Genomic DNA, 25,085 nt, shown 5'->3' with positions numbered 1-25,085 from the left:
AAAATGCAATAATAACCATACAATCCCTCAGCAATAAATCAAACCGACATCAGTACACATCGTCAATTGGGCCACCCCCTCCCCCCCTCTCCTCCCCCCCTCCTCTCCCCCCCCCTCTCCTCCCCCCCCCTCTCCTCCCCCCCCCTCTCCTCCCCCCCCTCTCCTCCCCCCCCCCTCTCCTCCCCCCCTCTCCTCCCCCCCCTCTCCTCCCCCCCCCTCTCCTCCCCCCCCCTCTCCTCCCCCCCCCTCTCCTCCCCCCCCTCTCCTCCCCCCCCCTCTCCTCCCCCCCTCTCCTCCCCCCCCCCCTCTCCTCCCCCCCCTCTCCTCCCCCCCCCCCTCCTCCCCCCCCTCTCCTCCCCCCCCCCCTCCTCCCCCCCCCTCCTCCCCCCCCTCTCCTCCCCCCCCCCCTCCTCCCCCCCCCTCTCCTCCCCCCCCCCTCTCCTCCCCCCCCTCTCCTCCCCCCCCCCTCTCCTCCCCCCCCCCTCTCCTCCCCCCCCTCTCCTCCCCCCCCCCTCTCCTCCCCCCCCTCTCCTCCCCCCCCCTCCTCCCCCCCCCTCTCCTCCCCTCCCCTCCCCCCCTCCCTCCCCATCCCCTCCCCCCCCCTCCCTCCCCATCCCCCCCCCCCCCTCCTCCTCCCCCCCGCTGCTCTCTCAGTCCCAGCATCCGGTCTCCAGACACCATCCAGTCCAAAACTGCAAAAAAGAGTCCGTTCTCCTCCACTTTCAACCCAGCAGTAGGCCAACCAAAATCCACCACATGCTCCGCTCCCAGCCGGTAAGCAGCAAAAGGCAGCCAGTAACAAGTACAGGTCCCAGGCGTGGCAACTGCAGCCAGGCAACTCCATCCTCTCTTTCCCCTGCGAGCAACTTCATCCCACTGGTTGTAGCACCGTTCACCCTTGCATAATCCAGGCTTCAAAGTCCAGAAAAGGCAGTTTCACCTGTACAAATAGAGCTGGCCAGTGTGGTACCAGCTGGAGTAGGAAGCAGTGGTGAAGTACTGCTGCGGTGTATAGATTATTGTAAATAAAGTTATTTCCTTTTGACTCTACAAACTCGTGCTGGATTCTTTGTGGCCCTCACAAAAGGTAGCATTAAAAATTTTGACCAATAGAGCTTAATATTTGGTATCCAATCTCGAATGGGACTTTCTGCAGGTTTTTTAACTCTTCCACATTATTCGGAGTTGCAGCAAACCTCATCATTCAAAGAAGATCCTTGACTGTACTGAATTAGACAAAGTGATCAGCTTACACCTACACTTTTGCAATGGCAGTACACATTGCTGGGGAACTGCAACTGTAAACTAGCTCCCTATTACATTTCAAAATCCAGTGGTTTGGATCAGTTGCAAATCTGGAGACTAACAATAACTGATGAAGTTAGTCTTGTGGAGAATGAGCTAAAGAAATGCTTGTTTAGATGACATTTATGTAAATGAGAAAACCATGAATCAAGCAACATTCATTTTTCTTTCTTATAAATTTTTTTAGAGTACCCAATTCTTTTTTTGCCAAATGACGGCCAATTTAGCGTGGCCAATCCGCCTACCCTGCACATCTTTGGGTTGTGGGGGCGAAACACACGCAAACACGGGGAGAATGTGCAAACTCCACACGGACAGCGACCCAGAGCTGGGATCGAATCTGGGACCTCAGCGCCGTGATGCACTACCGCAACCAAGCAACATTCTTGAACAAATTTATAATCGTCAATGTGCAAAACCATACTGACTATACTAATGCTATATTATTAACAATGTACAAAAAATGAGCCTCTGAGCCTTCCTCCCTGCCCTACAATTATGATACATTGTGCATCATATTTGGAACTTAGAGCAGCTCTGCCATTTAATTAGATCATGGCTGATCTGCCTCAATGACATCTTCCTGCATTATCCCCATACTTCACGTCATTGGTAAACGCCCATCAATCTCTGCTTTGAACATACTCAATGACAGCCTCAACAGTCCCCTGGGGTTGATAATACAAACAGTTGATTCACAGAAATTCTCTCTCGTCTCAGTCCTAAATGTCCTACCTCCTATTCAGAGACTGGTTCTAGCCCCCCCCCCCCCCCCCCCCCCCACCACCACCAAGCCAGCCAGGAGAAGCATTCAAATTGCCCGTGTCCAAAGACGGGCAGGTTAGGTGGGGTTACTGGTATAGAGCAGGAGAGTGAGCTTGGGTAGAGTGCTTTTTCAGAGGGTCGGTGCAAACTCAATGGGTTGAATGGCCTCCTTCTGGACTGTAAGGATTTTATGTTCTGACCCTTCTGCATCTATCCTGTTGGGCTCTGTAAAAGTTTTGTATGTTTCAATGAGATCATCTCTCATTCTTCTAAACTTGAGAGAATATAGGCCCAGTCTCCAAAATCTCTCCTGAATGGACAATCTCACCATCCCAGGACAATCAAACCATCCCAGGGATTAGTCTGGTAAACCTCTGTGGCACACGCTCTGTAAACTGTATATTCTTCCTTAGGTAAGGGGGTCAGAAATGCACAAAATGCTCCCAAGTGTCATCTTATCAGGGCTCGATACAATTGCTGCAGGACTATAAAACATCGCTCATACATTCCAGGAATTCCTCAGCATTTGGGTTAATTAGGTTTGTCAGAATATATGTAGATTGAAGTTCCCTATGGTTATTGCATTTCCTTGTGTTACACGCACCTCTAGAACAAAGAACAATACAGCACAGGAAAAGGCCCTTCCACCCTCCAAGCTTGCGCTGATCAAGTGAACTATCTCGGCCGACCGCCTGTATCCTTCTATACCCCCGTCTGTTCATGTGCCTATCCAGATAAGTCTTAAAGGTCGCTAACGAATCTGCCTCAACCACCTCACTTGGCAGTGCATTCCAGGCTACCACCACCCTCTGTGTAAAAAAACTTTCCTCGCACATCTCCACTGAACCTTTCCCCCCTCACCTTGAACTTGTGCCCTCTTGTAATTGTCCTTTCCGCCCTGGGAAAAATGCTCCAATTGTTCATCCTATCTATACCCCTAATAATTTTATAAACTTCTATCAGGTCGCCCCTCAGCCTCTGTCTCTCTAGGGAGATCAATCCCAGTTTATTCAATCTCCTCATAGCTAATACCCTGCATACCAGGTAATATCCTGGTAAACCTTTTCTGTACTCTCTCCAAAGTCTCCACGTCCTTCTGGTAGTGTCGTGACTAGAACTGGACACGGTATTCCAAATGTGGCCTAACCAATGTTCTATATAATTGTAACATAATTTGAGCTTTTATACTTGATACTCCGTCCTATGAAGGGAAGCATATGCTTTCTTTACCACAATTTCCACCTGTGCTGCCACAACCGGCATACCCAGACTTCTCTGTGTCTCTATGCTCCTGATGATTCTGCCATTTATTTTATAGCTCCTGTGATTTATCCTATAGCTCCTAATTTCCTGATTTATACATTGGCCTACATGGAATAAATCAGAACCACACTACTTGGTTGCCTATTGCTGTTTCTTAACAAAACAATTGAAATATATAGATTCCCTTTCAACTTGAAACTGTTATTTTGTTTTTGCTTCTTTACAGGATGTGAACATACTGGCAAGGCAGCATTTATTGCCCATCATAATTGCTGAAGGTCATACTGATCACCCTGGAGAAGTCTGGGACAGAATAGGCATGATTTGAGTGCATGACTGCAAGGTTATTGTTGAACTAGTCTATGAACCAGCTCTCCAAATTTTAGCATAAATCACCAGATATTAGTGAGGAAGAATTTGCAAGGTTAAAGACCAAAGAACATTACAGCACAGGAACAGGCCCTTCGGCCCAAGAAACCTGCACCGATCCAGATTATTTAAACCTACTACTTATTGCTCAAGCAATCTGTACCCCTCCTTTCCCTACCTGTTCATGTGTCTCAAGACACATCTTAAACGTTGCTATCGTCCTGCTTCCACCACCTCCACTGGCAACGCATTCCAAGCACCCACCACGCTGTGTGTAAAACATTCCCCGCACATCTCCTCTAAACTTTCCCCCTCTCACCTTGAACTTATGTTGCCTTGTAATTGAGTCTTCCACACTGGGTAAATGCTTCTGACTATTCACACTGTCTAAACCCCTTGTAATTTTGTAGACCTCAATCAGTTCTTCCCTCAGCCTCTGTCTTTCCAACAAAAACAATCCGAGTTCATCCAACCTCTCCTCATAGTTATCACCTCCAGACCAGGCAACATCCTGGTAAACCTTCTTTGCACTCTCTCCAAAGCATCTGCGTCCTTCTGGTACTGTGGTGGCCAGAGCTGCACACAATATTCCAAATGTGGCCTAAAATTTTATACAACTGTAACATGGCCTGCAAACTCTTGTACTCAATGGCCCGTAATCTCGTGCTCAATGACAGATCTGGGTAAACCCTTTGTCATGTCTAATGACTTGGTTGATAAGAGGTGGCTAATCTGATTTTTGTTCTGAAGATTTTTTCCATAGCTCAGGGATTGCAGTGGTTCAGGAAGTCAGCTCATCAGCACCTTCTCAAGGGCAACCAAGGGTGGGCAATGAATGTGGTTTTAGCCAGCCAAAGTTTGATAAACTGAATGCCGACCAAGGGCGCAGTTACGAGTCTATCACAGTGCAGAGGATCTGGAGTCAAAAAGGCCAGGCTTTGAATAACAGATTTTCTTTCCTAAAAGGAGATTAGCAAACCAAGTGGGTTCATAAGACAATCCATTAGTTACTAGGTCACATTACCAATACCAGTTATTTCTTTCTAGCTCCAGAATTATTTCATTAACTCAATTTAAACTCCCTGGCTAGTCTCATGAGAGTGGAGCTCCTGTCTCTGGATTACTACTCCAGTAACATGAACATTATGCTACCACATCCTTCTTGTAGAAGCAAGCAAAAATCTGAGAACTCCAGGTCAATCCCGTGTGAGGGAGGAAGAACAAACCCAAGAGATTCTAAACCAGATCACGCTGACCCTGATAATTTTATGCAGGGTCTCATCTTTAGTACAAAATAATCTTTGTCCCATCCAGAAACAAAGTTCAGCTCTCTTATTTCAAAAAAAACTCCATGACTTGGCATCCACCACAAGGCCAACTGCTTGTTTGAGGTCAAAAAAGAACCATTTCCTGACATTGAACGTAGATCACCTTAAAATTATGACAAAATTAGAAAGAGAAAGGTTTCATCCTTCCGATGAACAGTACATGAAAAGTTACAATAGAACCAAATTAAAAAACAGCTGCCTGCTTGACAATAACAAAGCTCTTTCTAGAAAGTCTCCCCCAAAATGTAAACTGCTACATCATCTGAAACATTCCACCACTCTGCTACAATATCAGCATTGCTATTCAACGCCATATACTAATGCTGACGGGTGGTACATTGGCAGAAGTGCAAGGTCACCACAGCATAACTGTTTGAGCATGGAGAAACAAAGGGTTCTAAAATTAACAGTTTAGCTTCTGAGCAATGCACAATCTCTGGAGACTTTCACAAATACCCTCCTCCCCGATGAGGAGCAGACCTCTTGGAGGAAGACCAACAAACCTCAATTTCTAGGCGCCAGTCCAGAAAGTTAAGTTGGAATGCCTTTACTGTACCTTTAGAAGGAGGATAGTGCCTCTTTTATTGATAACCTAATAATTATAATAGAAGGTGACAATGCAATACAAGATCAACATAACTTTCCTGACAATCCTTGCTGATCCTGTGCCTGGGTAATCATCATAGTTCCCTAACAATCATTACACCCAATTTGTGAAACTGCCCAATTCATGAAATGGCCACCGGTAGAACCCATTTCTTGAACTGCAATAATGAAATGAAATTAAATGAAAATCGCTTATTGTCACGAGTAGGCTTCAATGAAGTTAGTGAAAAGCCCCTAGTCGCCACATTCCGGCGCCTGTCCGGGGAGGCTGGTACGGGAATCGAACCGTGCTGCTGGCCTGCTTGGTCTGCTTTAAAAGCTAGCGATTTAGCTGAGTGAGCTAAACCAGCCCCGAGTGAATAACAGATCGGATCATGAAATGGACAGTTTGACTGCTCATTTCATGAAAGGCCAGTACAGTGTAAGAGTTTTAAAATCTTTGCGGATTTGTTGCTTAAGTCTGTTGGTGTACAAGTTTTACATCATGTACCAAGTTGCTCAATAACAGCAAGCGAGTTTGTCAATAAAGGCACAAACGAAGATGTAAACATGGTGTTTACTTCAAAGGCTCATATGGCAAATAACACTCAACAGTTTATTGGTGACAATTTCAACTCTCCTTTGCTGTACCCAATTAAAACGTGATGGCATTCACACCTCTTGTGGAACCCCCTAACCAGCATAATCCCTGCAAAAACCAATGACTGCATCGAGAGCTGTGCTAGTTATTTAATGTTAATATGGTTAACTCAGTGTTTAAAGGGACAGCACGGCGGCGCAGTGGTTAGCACTGGGACTATGGCGCTGAGGTCCCGGGTTCGAATCCTGGCTCTGGGTCACTGTCCGTGTGGAGTTTGCACATTCTCCCCCATGCCTGCGTGGGTCTCACCCCTACAACCCAAAGATATGCAGGTAGGTGGATTGGCCACGTTAAATTGCCCCTTAATTAGAAAAAAAATAATTGGGTACTCTAAATTTAAAAAAAAAAATCTGTGTTTAATTTAAAGTTTGTTTTAACATAAAAGATATCTGTTGGTCAGAGTCAACACTCCTGGGGGTGATGAAACACTTCCTCGCAGTTATACAAATTGAAAATTGTTTGAAGTTTCTCGTCTGGTGTCCTAACCAAAGAAAAAGGTTGCAGGTAGGAATGGGCAACCGGAGTGGTTGCGAGACCCCTGTCTATCAATGACATGAATGAACGTGGACATGTAGACCTGGTTGACATGTATGGGGTGCAGACTCGATGGGCCGAATGGCCTCCTTCTGCACTGTAAATTCTATGATGATGAATGGAGATTATCATTTCCCATTATATTACACGGAGTACCTAACAAATTTTCACATCATGCATCCTCTGAAATCCAAGACAGCAGCTGAGGTTGCCCACGAGCTGCTTCTCATATTTCTAGGCATTGAAGCTCCACATATACAGATAAGAGTTCACAGCATAGGCCTTCCACGAACTGGCAACACTCTGGGAAGAACCGGTGTTGGCCAATGAGTTTCCCAGACATTCCCAGAGTCCGTGCTCTGTGGAACACAGTAATGCTGATATGAAGCTGAAGCTAATGGCCTGGATGTGTAACAACAACTGGACTCAGTGGAGCTGTGGTGACCCTTGCTTTCAGTGGGCAATGAACAGCAGTTACCATGAGGTTATAAAGATGGCTCCTTACCAAGCGCTCACTGGAAACGAATCACGGTGTGGCCTCAGATCAAAGTTGCCAGATGAGTTCAACAAAATCTCCACAGCCATTGAAAAGGAACTGGAAAGGCTTCGCGAGGGGAACATGGAAAATCCTGATCCTGAACTGGCCCCTGCACCATCCCTCGTGGAAGATTCTGACTGAGTCCCAGAACCATCCACAATGGACGGCCTGCCGGGTTTGCCCCTGAACCACCCAACTGACAACCCTAAGCCAGTTTCGGACAATTCAACATGGATCCTGAAACATCTCCTGGAACATGGATGACCCTGAGCAGACTTCTGGAAAATTCATGACAGATGACCCTAAATCTGATGGGAGATCTTCATCCTGTCAGATGTGCAAGGAAGGTGGCACACCAGAGCATTACACAGCAAGCCAATCGGATGATAATCATGCAACACAAGGTCACTTCAGGCTGTTAATATTGGAGATAATGTGGCTATTCTAACTGTCAGCATTTGACCACAGCAAAGCTTAACCACCAGATGTTATAGGTGTGCTGGTGTCGCCAGATGGAACTGGTTACACCATTGGAACAGCTAAGAGGGTTGTGAAAGGTAAACTTTCCAGGAATCAGTTTGAATTTGTGCAGTAAGGTGGACTGAATGCAGAAGACATTCCGCCAGATCAACCCAAATCTCTGTGAGATTGTACCATAATATTTAGGGGTTTAGGCGATTGGGCCCATTGAGTCTGCTCCATTATTCGACCATGGCTATGTTCCTCATTCTCATGCCTTCTCCCCATAACCCTGATCCCATGGTTAATCAAGAAATCCCCTTATTAACCAAGAACAGCAGATTTATGTTAGGGGTGCTGCTACCGACAGGCTACAGACCAAGAGCAGGAAGATGGAATTAGAATTCTAGAATCCCTACAGTGCAGAAGGAGGCCATTTGGCCCACCGAGTCTGCATTGTCCCTTGGAAAGTGCACCCTACTTAAAAGCTTAGGAGACAGAATATTCACAGAATAGTTAATAGCTTAATAGGCAGGGTAGTTGATAGTTAAAAGCTTAACAGACAGAAAGTTCTTATGTGCTAAGAAAGAACCAATGAACAGGAGTAGGCAATTGGTGAGCTGCCTTCTTACATTGCCGTGGTCCCTGTGGTGTAGGTGGAGAGAAGTCCATCACACTCCTGACTTAAACCTTGTAGATGGTGGACAGGCTTTGGGGAGTCAAGAGGTGAAATATTTATATGGCTAGTCCAGTTCAGATTCTGTTAAATGGTAACCTCCAGGATGTTGACACTGGTGGATTCAGTGCTGGTTATGCAGCTGAATATCAAGAAGTGATGTATGGCTTCTCTCTTGCTGGAGATGGTCATTGCCTGGCATTTGTTAATTGCCACATGTCAGCCCAAGCCTAGACATTGTCTAGGTCTTGCCGCATTTGGACATGGACTGCGTCTGTATTGGATTCCGCAAACTGCGCAGTCACCAGCGAACATCCCCAATCCTGACTTTTTGATGGAAGGAAGGTCATTCACGAAGCAGCTGAAGATGGTTGGGCCTATGACATCACCCATTTGTTTTTACTGTATTTATTGATGAATTATGAGCTATAGTTGAATGGCGAGGATATAATTCTGGATGAAACATAACAGACAGGAAACAGAAATTAGCAGATTATGCATTTATGAATGAAATGCTATTTTACTAGGTGGACAAGTTTTCTAAAGCGCATTTCAAGAATTGGGTGATGAAATCACCTGTTTCATTAACTTTGCAGGAAGGCACAAATTGGGTGCAACAGGTAGAAAATGTAGGTAGGATCTTCCTCAAAAATACATAGTGCTGGGCAATTTCCTCAATCTCCCTGATGTATCTAATAATGTTATCTTTCACCAAGGTGCCTTTTTTTTTTGGTATTAAATGAGTTCAGAATGCAGATTAAATTCCAGTCTGAATATCAAGACTAATCTTCAGTGCCACTGAAGGAAAAATCCAAAACCATCACACCCTCATTCCACAAGCAATGTACGTTTTGCTATTATTTCATAATTACCTTGATGACGACACACTGGAGACCATCCACATACACAGAATTATTATATGTACCAGGTCAGTAGTAGTGCTTATGTGACTGGACTATTAACCCAGAGGACTGGACAAATAACTCAGAGAATGAGAGTTCAAATCCCACACCATTGCAGTTCGAAGATCCGAATATAGTTTAATTTTGAAAAAGACAGGAAATAAAAGCTTAATAGGTTGTCGCAAAGCTTTAACTGCTTCATTATGCCCTATGGGAAAGAAAACCTTCTGCCCTTATCCAGCATGGCAGGGAGTCAGTGGCGTAGTGGTATTGTCACTGGACTAGCAATCCAGAAACCCAGAGTACTGCTCTGGGGTCCCAGGCTCAAATCCCGGCACTGCAGATGGTGAAATTTAATTCAATAAAAATCTGGTGATGACCATGAAACCATTGCTGATTGTCGTAAATATATATCTGTTTCAGTAATGTAATTTAGGGAAGGAAATCTGTCATCCTTACCTGGTCTGGCCTATATTTGAGTCCAGACCCACAGCGTGATTGACTGTTAGGCTGGTTTAGCACAGTGGACTGAACAGCTGGCTTGTAATGCAGAACAAGGCCAGCAACGCAGGTTCAATTCCCATACCGGCCTCCCCGAACAGGCACCGGAATGTGGCAACTAGGGGCTTTTCACAGTAACTTCATTGAAGCCTACTTGTGACAATAAGCAATTAATATTATTATTTATAAATGCTGGCACATCCAATGAACACATTTTTAAAAAAAATATGGGACTCCAGACCCTCATTAAAATGGTTGATTCTGAACTGCCCTCCTTCTGAACTGCCCTCCTACTCAGCTGCCCTCCTACTCAGCTGCCCTCCTACTCAGCTGCCCTCCTACTCAGCTGCCCTCCTACTCAGCTGCCCTCCTACTCAGCTGCCCTCCTACTCAGCTGCCCTCCTACTCAGCTGCCCTCCTACTCAGCTGCCCTCCTACTCAGCTGCCCTCCTACTCAGCTGCCCAAAACTGCTGCTGTGGTTCGAGAAGGCCACTCACCATCACCTTTCCATAGCACTCAGGGATGGGTAAAGTAGTATCAGCAGTATTTAAAACCCACTCGTGTTCCTTTCAGAGCCCAAGGCTAAACCACTTCAACTTCCTAATAGTTGCACTGCTAACTTGTAAGTTTACATATTTACAAAGCAGAAGTTCCACTCGGTGCTACTGTGTCTTGGGCATTGCTCTCCAAATGTTTCATGCAAAATCAAAGGACTTTTCTGCATCTGTACACCTTTTACGATTCAGGTACTGAGGGATATTGATAAAAGCCTGGAAATCTGCAACCGGGGCTGTGCTGTTTGATGAACATCTACCCAGGTGGTTACTGAGAACAACTGACTTAAAACCTTTCCTGACATTAATGCATCAAACCCGAACTTGGGAGACAGCTACAATGAATGGATTCAGGTATTCCAGCCCCACCTTAAAATTGGGTCAACTAACTTTAGAAATATACACTTCTCCTGCCCCTGGGTTGAGGGTTGTTTTAACAATGCAGACACCATATAACATAATATGTTTATGAATTTTAAGCACCAAGAACAAATCTTAATTCATATGCAATATGAAATGAACTGCAAGACCAATATTCAACATCAGCAGGGGTCATCATCTCAAACATTCAATTGTAACGTGTCTATATGGACTAAGAAAAAGCTTTGAGAATATTGCATCCATCAGTAGACAATTAAATTGTACCAGCCAAACAGATTTAGTCAAAGCCGCCCATCAGTACTATTTAGACTAGTCACATACAATTCTCATCTTGTGTTTAATGTGTGTGTTATGCTCGTTTATGGGCACATATGGTTGAACGTAATATGCTAGAACGCTTTATCAAGATCGATAGTGAGGTCTTTCAAGGTGGATAGCAAGGTAGTTGATTCTGAGACCAGGGTTCTGAATCTCAATAAAGGAAACTACTTGGCATGAGGCATGAGCTGGCTATGATGGACTGGGAAACATTACTGAAAGTAAGGACAGTGGACAGGCAATGGCAGACATTCAAGGAATTCATAGGTGAACTTCAGAAGTTGTTTATTCCTATTTGGGGGAAGAGTAGAAAGGGAACTGTGACCAAACCATTGGTTCCAAGGGAAATTAGAAATAGCATTAAGTTCAAAGAAGAGACATACAAATTAGTAAGAAAAAGCAATAGACCCGAGGATTAGGAACAGTTTAAAACTCAGAAAAAGCCGAACCAAAGGACTGATTAAGAAGGGCAAAATCTACTAACTCAGTGTTGCTTTCTCCACAGATGCCGCCATTCCTGCCGAGTTCTTCCAGCACTTTCTGTTTTTACTTCAGATTTCCAGCAGTTTTGTGCTTTAATTTTAGCACAAAAACGTGGACGTGTGTTAGAGGTGGATTGCTTGCTCTGTGACATTGCAAGCCTGTTACTTTTATGTCCAAAAAAGCTTTTTATTTCTTGAAAATCACCATTCTCTTCCAATTCTTGTGGGTGACAGTTGGGTCCATGGATTAGAACATAGACATACAGTGCAGAAGGAGGCCATTCGGCTCATCGAGTCTGCACCGATCCACTTCAGCCCTCACTTCCATCCTATCCCCGTAACCCAATAACCCCTCCTAACCTTTTTGGTCACTAAGGGCAATTTATCATGGCCAATCCACCTAACCTGCATGTCTTTGGACTGTGGGAGAAAACCGGAGAACCCGGAAGAAACCCACACAGACACGGGGAGAACGTGCAGACTCCGCACAGACAGTAGCCCAGCGGGGAATCGAACCTGGGACCCTGGTGCTGTGAGGCAGCGGTGCTAACCACTGTGCTACCGTGCTGCCCATTGGACGTTCCATTGAGAGCGGTAATAAATATAACAGCTAAGCATTTTGGTTTGTGATGGATAAGTTGCATTATGCAACTGTGGGGAGATATAAACTATTCAAAAACAAGCCTGAGGCAGAGTTTGAATGCAAGGCTTTCTAATCCTGCAAAAGAACAATTTAGATCCCAATGGGTTACTAACTCACTGACTTGTGATGTGTCTGAGGTGTGTAAAAGAAGCCGGGACAGCTGATAAACAGCTGTACTATGGATGTGATCACATGGTAAGCCACCATCCCCAGTGATGTTTTAACAAAGCCAATGGAGAATGCAATACAATCCTAAAATAAAAACTCCATTACTATTGCAAATATTTTTAAAATCCAGTGGAAGTGCAGGCACTGAATGTGCAGGAAAAACAAACAAACAGTGATGAATAATTTGAAATACAAGGAATGAAGGAAATGCAGATAAATGTTTTGACTGAATATCAGGCAGAGGCATCATTACTATACCTGAACTCTCAGCAGCCATCATGACACAGGTGTTACACAGGGCTGAATAAAGAGTATTAAGCTACAGTGGGAAAAGCAAAAGTACAGTTCAAAGTGGAGTTCAAAAGCAAAGTGGAATTCATTACCACAGGAAGTAGTTGATGCTAAAACTTTGAATATATTCAGGAGGCGGCTGGATATAGCATTTGGGGAGAATGGGATCAAAGGCTATGGGGAGAAAGCAGGATTAGGCTATTGAGCTGGATAAATCAGCCATGATCGTGATGAATGGCAGAGAAGGCTCGAAGGGCCAAAAGGCCTCTTCCTGCTCCTATCTTCTATGTATCTATAAGAATGCAAATGTGCCATTCTGACCCGCTAAATTCACCAAAGTCTGTGACATCAGTGAGAGAACAAAGAACAATACAGCACAGGAACAGGCCCTTCGGCTCTCCAAGCCTGTACCGGTCACAATACCAACCTTCGCCAAATCCCTCAGCACTTCCTTGTGCCGTATCCTTCTATACCCATCCTATCCATGTGTTTGTCAAGAGACCTTTTGAACGCCGTTAATGTATCTGCTTCCACAACCTCCCCTGGCAACGCGTTCCATGCACTCACCACCCGCTGTGCAAAACACCTGCCTCGCACATCTCCTCTAACCTTTGCTCCACGGACCTTAAACCTATGCCCCCTGGTGACTGACCCCTAATCCTGGAAAAGAATGCCTGCCCATCACTCTATCCATGCCCTTCATAATTTTACAGACCTCTTATCAGGTCACCCCTTAACCTCCATCTTTCTAATGAAAACAGTCCAAATTTATTCAGTCTCTCCAAATAGCTAATACCCTCCAGACCAGGCAACATCCTGGTAAACCTCCTCTGCACCCTCTTCAAAGCCTCCACTTCCTTCTGGTCGTGTGGCGACCAGAATTGTGCGCAATATTCCAAGTGCAGCCTTACCAAGGTTCTATGCAACTGCAGCGTGACTGGCCAGTTTTTATACTCGATGCCCCGTCCAATGAAGGCAAGCATTCCCTATGCTTTCTTGACTACCTTGTCCATTTGTGTTGCTCCCTTCAAAGATCTGTGGACATGCACGACCAGATCTCTCAGACTTTCTATATTCCTAAGAGTTTTGCCATTTACGGCATATTCCCCCTCTATGTTAGACCTACCAAAATGAATTACCTCACATTTATCCGGATTAAACCCCATTTGCCATTTCTCTTCCCAAGTCTCCAACCTATATCCTGCTGTATCTTCTGACAATCCTCAACACTATCTGCCACTCCACCAACCTTGGTGTTATCCGCGAACTTACTAATCAGACCAGCTACATTTTCCTCCAAATCGTTTATGTACACGACAAACATCAGAGGCCCAAGCACAGCTCCCTGTGGAACACCACTAGTCACAACCTTCCATTCAGATAAACACCATTCTACTGCTACCCTTTGCCTTCTGTGACCGAGCAAGTTCTTACCACCTCACCTCTGATCCCGTGTGACTTCACCTTTTGTATCAGTCTGCAATGAGTCACCTTGTTAAAAGCTAAATTGAAGTTCATTTGGGGCAGCACTGCAGCATAGTTGTTAGAGCAATTGCTTCACAGCTCCAGGGTCCCAAGTTCAATTCCTGTGGGGGAGTCTGCACATTCTCCCCGTGGGTGCGTGGGTTTCCTCCAGGTGCTCCGGCTTCCTCCCACAGTCCAAAGATGTGCGGGTTAGGTGGATTGGCCATGCTAAGTTGCCCTTAGTGTCCAAAAAGGTTAAGTGGGGGTTGCAGGGATAGGGTAGATACGTGGGCTTGAGTGGGTTGCTCTTTGTAAGGGCCGGTGCAGACTCGATGGGCCGAATGGCCTCCTTCTGCACTGTAAATTCTATGATTCTATGAACATCCATCAGGGGCATATCAATCATTTTTGTCACCTCCTCAAAAAATTCAATCAAGTTGATGAGGCATGACTTCCCCTTCACAAAACCATGATGTCTATCGCTTATGAGTCCATTTGTTTCCAAATGGGCATAAGTCCTGTCCCTGAGAATTCTCTCCAATAATTTACCTACTACCAACATGAGGCTCACCGGCCTATAAAATTAATCTACTTATTTTAAATAATCTTTATTGTCACAAGTAGGTTTACATTAACACTGCAATGAAGCTACTGTGAGAAGTCCCTAGTCACCACATTCCGGCGCCTGTTCGGGTACACAGAGGGAGAATTCAGAATGTCCAATTCACCCAACAAGCACTTCTTTCGGGACTTGTGGGAGGAAACCGGAGCAAATCCATGCAGATATAGGGAGAACAGGCAGACTCCGCATAGACAGTGAAGCCGGGAATGAAACCTGGGACCCTGGCGCCGTGAAGCAACAGTGCTAATCACTGTGCTACCGTGCCACCCATAAATAATGCTAATTAGGAAAGCAAGCAGATGGAAACTGTTCTCAGACAGGTCATTGGGAAGGCAAAATCTGGAAGGTGTTATAATGCCACCGTAAGAATATGACCACCATTCAGTGGTTCCAAATCTTGGATTAGTAAACTTCCCCAACAATTTACCATCAATCAACAAAAAGGAACAAGAATGGTTGGTTGGTCACAAGCCTGCACTATAAACCAGCGAAGTTTGAATGATATGCATCAGAATATATTCTCTACAGTTTACTGAAGGTGCTGCACAATAACCAGTAGCACCCACCAGCCCTAACAATACAAACAGCTGACATTAGGAGTAGTTCACACGACAGGGTTAACCCATTTTACTTTGTCCCCCAGAATACTATCCTGACTACCTAACCATAACTGCATCTCCATGTTGTTTGAATGAAGGCTGAGCCCTGTCTTTAACATCCATCCTTGCAACCAGTTCCAGTTGTTCATTCTGACATTTGTCTTAAACTTTAGCCTCAAATCTGAAGCTACGGCCTTTTAAACTACTGTTGAGGCATATCTCTGAATGTATTGTTTCATATTTTGCACACCAGTAAATTAAACTTTCAACTTATCTTTTGGAAAAATATTATCTTTCCTCATATTTGATTCCTGTTATTATGGGAATAATTTAATTCTTTCCTCTGCAATACCTTTAGGATTTGATTAGTCCCTTATGTTGCAGCTGTGTACAGCTGTGTACAGTATTCTAGGTACAGTCTGATCAAAATAACATGACTTCTGCAGATTTGAACTCAACTAATTTGACATTGTAACCTAATATTCGGATTGTTTTTATTGCTAATTTAACTGTTTGGACAGGAGGCAAGCATCAAACAAACTACCCCCCCAGATAAATTATTCCACTCAAAACACAAAATTCCTATGTACAGCATTTGTCCATGCAGAATGTTCTTGTCAATCAGCCCGGTAGTTAGCACCTCACGTTCTCTTTGGAAGATCCTGGTTGCTTCTTTAAGAGTCCACATTTCTCTCTCTACTCCACTTGATCTGGCTGTCATCCATGGAACAGCAACAGAGCTTCTTCAACAAAGGCAGAACCGGAGTACGGAATGTTCACATCTGCTGAGGCGTCAGCGCCAGCTTGAGAAAGGTGACACTGCTCCCAGATAGCTCTGATAGAAGGAGCACATTGCTTTGTGTGTCAGTAACAGAAGTGCCTATTATGTGATTGTGCGCTGTGCTTTAAATCTTGAACTTTGATCTGACAAGGAACAGGGAAGGGAGTTGGAATTTAAAAAATAGAAGGGAAACAGTAGCAACTGTTTCCGAATAAAAATAACACGAAAGAGCAGCAGGATTAGTGGCAGATGTTTAAATACATCTCCACTTACATTCTGCTTATTTTCAAAACCCTTCTGAGATATCACTGTGTTGGATAAAAACCCAACTGAAAAGTGGGTACTTACTGTGCAACGTACAAGAAGCCTCCAATAAAACCACAAACCAATGCAGAGAAAACAGAGACAGACATTACACTGAAAATCTAATCTTCACCTCATTCTGAAAATCTAATTCTTCACCCTCATTCACGTAGCTGTATCAGTGCATTTGCCACATTAGAAAGTTAGTAACTTTCAATCTGACATCGCCAGACTTGACCATCTGGTGGGCAAGGGTGCAAAGTTGATCAGAACTCAACTATTTGCTTTTGGTAAAATTGTGAGGAAATGCTCCTGCACCACAGGAGTGATAATATTGACCAGTAGGCAGGTTTTACATTGAAACAAACTTTAATTTGAACACAGAATTAAGCACATTAGTATTACGATCCCAGACCAGGCCCCAACAGCTCGGATTGTGTTTTTCAACTTATTTTCCCAGGACCCACTTTATCAACTACACCTTTGTGACTTATGCAACACAGCATTATTGCTTACTTCTAATGCTACAGTAAGACTGCTTGGTCCTCATGATCTCACTTGCTTTGACATTCAATGTTACATTTCTGCTAAGGACTTCAGTTGATGATTTAAGTTCTCGCTGTATACTTTAAAAAAGAAATCAAGAGGTTTGTCCTCGAACTCGCCATGCTTAGTCTTCAAATGCCTTTGAAGTTTCGAGGGTTATAAATCTTCATTTGCCAGAACTTTGAATTTGCATTGGCACAATTAATAAAGCCATACCTCAAGAAACATTGTCATACTGTTTTGTTCCTGATTACAGCTTCTTCTTAATGGGTTATCCATCAGAGGCCCTGGAGCTCACACTAGCACTGCTTTGTCCTGCCGTGAACTCTCCTGTGCAGCTCTCTCCAGCAGATTCAGTTGCGAGACCCTGGCCTGTTTGTGTCTCTGGCCCTCTCTTCCTTATTACAAAATGATCCATCTTCAATTCTTCACACAGTCCTGTTGCTTGCTTGCAGCTACAAAAGGAGGAATCTCTCCTGTGATTTCACACCCAAAGCATGGACCGCATGTACGTGCTGGGTGCATGACTTGCTCTCTGCCACTGCTTCTGGGACAGCCTGCTGACGTCAGGAGGAGACGGTGCTGGGACAACGCGCCGACGGTCTGTCCTGCTGGGCTCCGAGGCTGCGTGCTGCTGAATCTGCCTGATGGGGCAGGCATGTGCGGGATGACCGACATTCTCAATCTAAACGTCAGTCGTGGACAGCATTTTAAAAAGCCAATTGCTCCGGGACCCTCCCAATACCCGACCGTGAGTTACGACCCCGAGTTTGATATAGGATATCAGACAGGACGACCAATCACTTAGCCGTAACAGAAATATAGCTTACAATTACCAGTTAACAACACTTAATAATTAAATAAAAGGAAACACTAACTTCTAGCTGATATCTTCTCTATATATAATCAAGCAAAAACCATCACAGGCCAAAAGCCACTTTTAAATAAAGTTAGAATACACAGGATTACCTGCCGGCCTCTGGATCAAGAATTATTTTGAAGAGAGAGAGAGATCCTTTCAGTAAACAACCTGCAAAACCCTGTCTGTCAGATTAATGTTGAATCTGACAGCTTTCTGCAAAAGCTGTTGTTCAGCTCACAGCTTCCAGAAACTAACTCAAACTAAATTGCCTGCTTCAGACCTGGCTCCTCCCATTAATTACACCACCTCTATCCCACTAACTGGGTTATGGCCATCTTACGAAGGCTAAACAAATGTCTCTAATTATCTACTCCCCATTATGCCCAATAATAATCTAATAATCTTTATTATCGTCATAAATCATCTTAAATTAACACTGCAATGAAGGTACTGTGAAAATCCTCTAGTTGCCTGTTCGGGTACAGAGGGAGAATTCAGAATGTCCAAATTACCTAACAGCACATCTTTTGGGACTTGTGGGAGGAAACTGGAGCACGCGGAGCAAACCCATGCAAGCACGGGGAGAACGTGCAGACTCCACACGCAGTGACCCAAGTGGGAATCGAACCTGGGATCCTGGCACTGTGAAGGTCTCTCCTTATAATCATAAGCATGGAGTGAAAGATTGATGATCTCACATTTACAGATCTTAATTGTATGTTCAACAGCCACAAAGTCTGTCTTTTAAACCAATATTTATAAAAATATTACTGCAGCAGCCACATATAATATATACACACCAATGTCTTATATTTATCACATCGGCAACAAAGAAATAGATTTAAGTCAACAGGTGCAAGCATTGTTCCTTTCTGAAACCTGCCTCTGTATGCCAATTAAGCAATCCGTATGTCAAAACCACTCAAGATAACAACTGGGTTTTACTTGCTTATATTTGTGCAGAGTCCTTGAATACAAAAACCTTTTTTTAAGGATGAAGCTGAAAACCTTCTGCTCAGCTGAGCCCTGGAAGCAAGTCCAGACAGACCTTGCCCTCCCATTACCTACACTAGCAGCACTCAAAGCACACAGCATTCTTTTATCTATTGTTACAAGATGTGCCTTGATTTGTTTAACTAGGTTTAAACTGTTACAACATTACATTAGCTCTCTATCTGCAAACAGGTCAAATAGTTTTGAATCTCTATCAGCAAAACACTTTGCTGAAAAAATCACTGACCACCTCACTTTTAAATCACAGCTCGAACAGACATGCTGTCTGTAAGCATTTTAAACTAGGTCTTAATATTACTGCGAAAATACAAACCATAAAGTATGACAATTTCTCACACCGCAATGCTGATTAACCAGACACTAAAATCTAACTGCAACATGAAATATAATAATCTGCACTGTCGCATTTCAAATGAAATCCAAATGGATCCAATATTCAGTATGGAAATTGCTGCCACATCATGTGACTAATGCATCACTCAGCCTGGAATGTAAAAATTACACTGCATACCGCGAGTCATTAGTTCAGAAATTTGTCTAGACACCAATTGGAAGCTGGAAACAATCTGTTTGAAGCAAGTAGTTAAACGATCATGAGAACTGATATTCATCTAATTAATTCTGCCTTCGCATGCAGCTTTTCAAATGGAGAAATACGACTTTCAGATTGCAACCGCCCTCAGTAAAGGTCTGGGGTGACAGAAGGAGAACGGGAAGGGGGCAGTGAAAAGCACGCATCGACCCTTTGGACTTCTGTGATATTGCAAGGACTGGTGTTCCTCCTGGCATTCCTGAAATGTTTCAAATACTTTTAATGCCGGAGAGAGTCTGGTCCAGACATCGTGAAGCAATTTTGGCAGCAAAAAGGAGTCTAAAACACCTAATTTACACATGCAAATGACCCAATGCCTGTTTTAACCAGCTTTCAGGTGCACCTGAAAAGTGGTTCAATAGTCTGAGCTGGTGTGTTTGGGATGCAGTGCATTGGTGCCAGATATTAAACTTCTTTGCATCTGGAAGATTTCAATTTCTATTATTTACTAATTAACAGGTTAATAAAAATAACATAATAATATTGTGCATTTTGGAATCAACACCTCACTAATGGTCATGTGAAGTAATCACACCTTTGTCTACATTTGAGAACTTTCAATAGCAAAGATTGGACCAACTGAGCTGTTTTCTCCTTGAGATTTTCAATTTGATCTTTTGTAAGTCACTTTTAAAACTTTGCTCTTGGGGGCTGTAATGACTATTTCAACTCATTTACATTAGTTACTGTAGTGCTCACCCAAACAAATCATTTTACAAATGTATTATCCATTGTATTAAATTAATGCCTTTTTTTTATTCCCAACAATTTCCAGATGCTGTCTCAAAAGCCATCACTTTCTCAAACTGTTACTGCTATAATACTGGTAAATGCAACACCATCCTTTCAGTACGACCAACAGGCCATTGGTTGCCTGCAATTCCCTAATAAAAAGAACAAGGGCTGTTGTGCATGTATGTATATTTCAATTGCTAATATTTTCAATGAAAATATGTAAAAAACACAAGAACCCCTTTTTCTTGATTCTAAACATTGCCTTAGGCTCTAGCCCAACTGGCTAACATCACATCTGGCATGGCTATTAAAATAATACAATTAAAGTATCTTGATCATCTTGAGGAACAAATCAAGGAGAAGCACGTTTTCTTTTTAAAAGTCAAAATTTGGAATTCCCAGTTCCAACAAGTTATGAAGCTGGATTAATTACATTTTTAAGGTCAAAATTGTCAGATTTTTGGTTTGTAAGGACACGAGAGAAATCGATCACAGGAGTGTATATGGTGGAGATTCATATTCTGGAATTTGTGGAATGAACAAGAGGGGCTGAATAGGCAGCCTACTTCTGTTCCTCGGGTTGTTGCCATGTTGTTAGATTGCCTGTCTGACAAAGTTCTTGATGAGCCTGGATTAGTTGCATTTAACAATGGCAAATAAAACCCCATTATATTCACACCAATCAGAAAATCCACTCCCTCGGCTCCTCATCCCATCCCCTGCCCAGATGCTCATTTCAGTTCAACCCAACAGTAAATACCCAACTCAATCCTAAACTGGGTTTCAAGCTCTATAACCTATCCATCAACAAGACCGTTGATTGCCACCACTGAAATATTCCCCACCTTCCTCACATTGCCACTGAAACCTACAGGTGCCACATGCTTTCCTACTTTACTCTCTGTAATTTCCTTTATGGCCTCCCATCAGGATCTGAACATCATTCCTCTTTTCTGGAAAATGAGATGATGTTTGGCAGTCCATTTGCCCTCCCTGTCCTATTGTGGGCAATATTCTGCTTGAAGTTGCTAATACCGTTTATGCACCTGAGCACAGGTGCCAGCAAGCTCAACATAACATGCTAGGTGCATTCAACCAATACCTGCATGTAATATGAAGCTTTTGGGGCAATGGGCATGGAGGGAATGCAGGCAATTAAATTACAAACAGCCAGCTAAAGACTGGCTGCAAATGATGCGTGGCCTCCTGGTCATGGCGATGGCTACAAGCGGCTAAGATACCAGTGCGTCTTAAAAGATACTGCCAACTCCTCTCACATTCCCTGCCATACCAAGAATCAAAATAATTCTAGAAGTGGATTGTTATGCATGGCATTGTTCAATCAGCAGTCTCTGGCCTGGCAGGTTCTTGTTAGTGCTGTTGTGCTGCTTTCTTTTAATAGCTACACCATTCATAACTGAACAGAGAAGCCCTTTTCTACCTATATTTATGTTGCACTTAAACATTTAAAACATCCCAAAACACTTCCCAGGAGCATTGTAAAATGCCAACCTCATAAGGCGATATTAGGTCAGATGGCCAAAAGCTGGGCAGCACGGTGGCGCAGTGGTTCGCACTGCTGTCTCATGGCGCCGAGGTCCCAGGTTCAGTCCCGGTACACTGTCCGTGTGGAGTTTGCACATTCTCCCCGCGTTTGTCCAAAGATGTGCAGGATAGGTGGATTGGTCACGCTAAATTGCCCCTTAATTAGAAAATAAATAATTGGATACTCTAAATTTCATTTTTTTTTACAAAGATGACCAAAAGCTTGTTCAAAGAGGTAGGTTTAAAGGAGTACTAAAAAACGGAAAAGCAAGTAGAAAGCCAAAGAGGTGTAGGTAGAAAGTTGCAGACGTTATGGCCCAGGTAACTAAAAGCCAATGGTGGTGCAATTAAAATTAGGAATACTCCAGTCCAGAATTAAATGATGTTGGATATCTCAGAGGGTTGTGGGGTTGGAGAAGATAACAGAGATTAGGAATGTTAGTGGAGGGATTTGAAAATATGTTGGAGAATTTTATAACCAAGACATTGCTTAACGTGGAACAGGGATGATGGATGGATGAACCGGACTTCTGGTTGAAACACCAGCCTAATCGAGCATTCACTGCTCACAACCAAACTTTCTAATTCCACCCTCTTTAATCTGCTGCAGGCCTATAATTTTGCAGCAGCACACAGATCCTGACAAGGTTCTAATAAGATAAGCAGGAGCTCATCAGTTATTAAAATTTGACTAACCCCAGAAATTGCAAATAGGTAACACAATTAACTTTGGGTAGGTGCAACTGGCACTCCCTGTTACTCTATTCATAAGTAGAAACAGAAAATGCTTGAAAAGCGCAGCAGGTCTGGCAGTATCTGTGTAGAAAGAAACAGAGTTAAGGATTTGAGTTTGCATGCATCAGAGCGGAAGAAATTTGACGGATTTTATACTGTTTGGGGGTACTGTCAGGTACAGGTGTGAGCGAGGAGAGATTGGACAAATGTTAGGTCACTTACAAAGGAAGTATTAATGATAGTGTGAAGGATTTAAAAAGGTGCTAATAGTGACAAAGGTAAGATAGCAGAATGTTACTATCAGTGCCTTGTGAAAGTAAAATTTAAGAACAAGTGTCAGATGGCCCTGTTGGGGATGGGGCAGCTTGCACTGGGACAAGAATTTGGATTTTACAAAAGGGATTGATATGGAGTAGAAAGTTCAGTCTTTCATTGGCGTTACTGTCATTCTTTCAGTCTTTTACTGCCAGTCTTTCAATAAAGGAAAGCCATTCTAATTATGTTTACATCCAAGCGGGAAATTGTAGCCCAGTACATCAGGCTTCTTGTGCTATCAAGACCGCATCCATCGTTGCATTTTCTGTGACATATATGGATAGATCAGTGCATTACAGGAATGTGTGTGCAGACTCCCAGTTTCTGTAATACATTAGTAATGTATGTATATATACACACCCAAACATTGGGCAGATTGTCTCAACTCAATGATAGAAAGCATCCTATCTGGCTGCATCACAGCTTGGTAATGGCAAGTGCTCGGCCCAAGACTGCAAGAAACTTCAGAGTCTTGAAGACGACCCAGTCCAGTACATCACATGAACCCGCCTGCCATGCACTGATTCTATCGACACCTCCCATTACCATGGGAAAACGGGAAGCATAATCAAAGAAAATGAAATGAATGAAAATGAAAATCGCTTATTGTCACGAGTAGGCTTCAATGAGTTACTGTGAAAAGCCCCTAGTCGCCACATTCCGGCGCCTGTCTGGGGAGGCTGGTACGGGAACCGAACCGTGCTGCTGGCCTGCTTAAAAAGCCAGCGATTGAGCTGAGTGAGCTAAACCAGCCCCTCCCACCCGGCATATTCGTTCTTCCATTGGGCAGGAGAGTCTGAGAACACACAAACAGATTCTTCCCCGCTGTTACCAGACTCCTAAACGACCTTCTTGTGGACTGATCTGATTAACACTACACTCTTGTATGCTTCCCTTGATGCCGGTGTCTATGTATTTACATTTAGTACTTGAAAAGAAAATACGTAATAGGCCAACACAAGGTACACAATGATCTGTTTGAGCGGTGCACAGAATACTTTTCACTGTAACTCGGTACATGTGATAATAAACCCATTCAATTGTAAAGCATAAATCATAAGAATCATTATAAAATGATGGAGCAGACACTCATCACACCTGCGTTACTTCATTTGGTCAGGATATCAAATTAATCCCACTCTTGTCCTTCCCCTCCTTATGTCTAAACAACCAGCCTTGCAGCTCAAAATTTGTTTCTACATTCTCGGGTTACAACACCTTGCCATCCGAGTTTCTGTGTAATAGGCAAAGTAGTGAGTCGTGCCTGTGCATACCAACTTAATGAATGAGTAGGTAGGAGGGTTGAAGCCTGACACAGGGCTCTGTGAAAGGATAGAAACCTGTGATCAGCCAGCCTGCAGTGTAGCAGCTCCTGGAGTGTGCAATGTGTTTACAGTGTGGAAATCTCACTCATTCCTGATAATGATGCTGATCAGAGACACATCTCACGGGTTAAACATTAACATCCGCTAAATACCCCACAGGCTGCAACAGCCCGGGTTCCCGGCCCTGCACTACCCCATCAGCCTGACAGCCAGCCCGGGGAGCGAAGGCCGAGGCCGGGGACTGAGCCCGGGGCCTGAACCCGAGCCCGGGAACTGAGCCCGAGCCCGGGGACTGAGGCCGGGGACTGAGGCCGGATAGTGAGCCCGGGGATTGAACCCGAGCCCGGGGATTGAACCCGAGCCCGGGGACCCAGGCCGGAGCAGCTATTTCCCCTCCCGCCTCCGAGGCCACTCCCTCCCCGCCGCCGCCCCGCACCTGTTGGGCAAAGTTCTTCACTTCATCCACATCTCCGTTCTTGATGGCCCAGATTAGTTTGCGGTCAGCATCCGACATGTTGGCCAGCGGGCGGGCGGAGAGTGTGTGCGCGGGGCGGGGTGGGGGGAGCGGAGAGCGGGCGGACCCACACACAGGGAAGCAGATCAGTGTGACACACAGTGACGTAATTTCCGGTTCAACCGGTTCCGGTTCCGCTTCTGGGCGGGGAAGGGGATAGAGACGTTCACCCCCCCCTACCCAAACTAACCCCCCCCACACACACCCCCCTACCCACACTAACCCCCCCCACACACCCACCCCCCCTACCCACACTAACACCCCCATACACCCACCCCCCCTACCCACACTAACCCCCCCTCCTACCCACACTAACCCCCCCATACACCCACCCCCCCCCACACACCCACCCCCCCCACACACCAACTCCCCCACACACCCACTCCCCCCACACACCCACTCCCCCTCC

General features: G+C 44.4%; 1 protein-coding gene across 1 annotated transcript in view; it reads right to left on the bottom strand.

Moving 5' to 3' along the window:
• The window catches only part of mtpn (myotrophin), a 74,495-nt gene extending 49,717 nt beyond the window's left edge, over positions 1-24,778 (bottom strand). The window contains exon 1 of the mRNA XM_038780597.1: positions 24,599-24,778. Coding sequence (XP_038636525.1) covers positions 24,599-24,676 — 78 coding nt within the window. The 5' untranslated portion in view covers positions 24,677-24,778. The remainder of the gene's footprint in view (positions 1-24,598) is intronic.
• Positions 24,779-25,085: the final 307 nt, after the last annotated feature.

Source organism: Scyliorhinus canicula, chromosome 20 (genome assembly GCF_902713615.1).
Source record: "Scyliorhinus canicula chromosome 20, sScyCan1.1, whole genome shotgun sequence".
In the NCBI taxonomy this organism is placed as follows: domain Eukaryota; kingdom Metazoa; phylum Chordata; class Chondrichthyes; order Carcharhiniformes; family Scyliorhinidae; genus Scyliorhinus; species Scyliorhinus canicula.
Note: the sequence above shows the minus strand (reverse complement) of the source record. Positions and strands in the feature narration are given on the sequence as shown.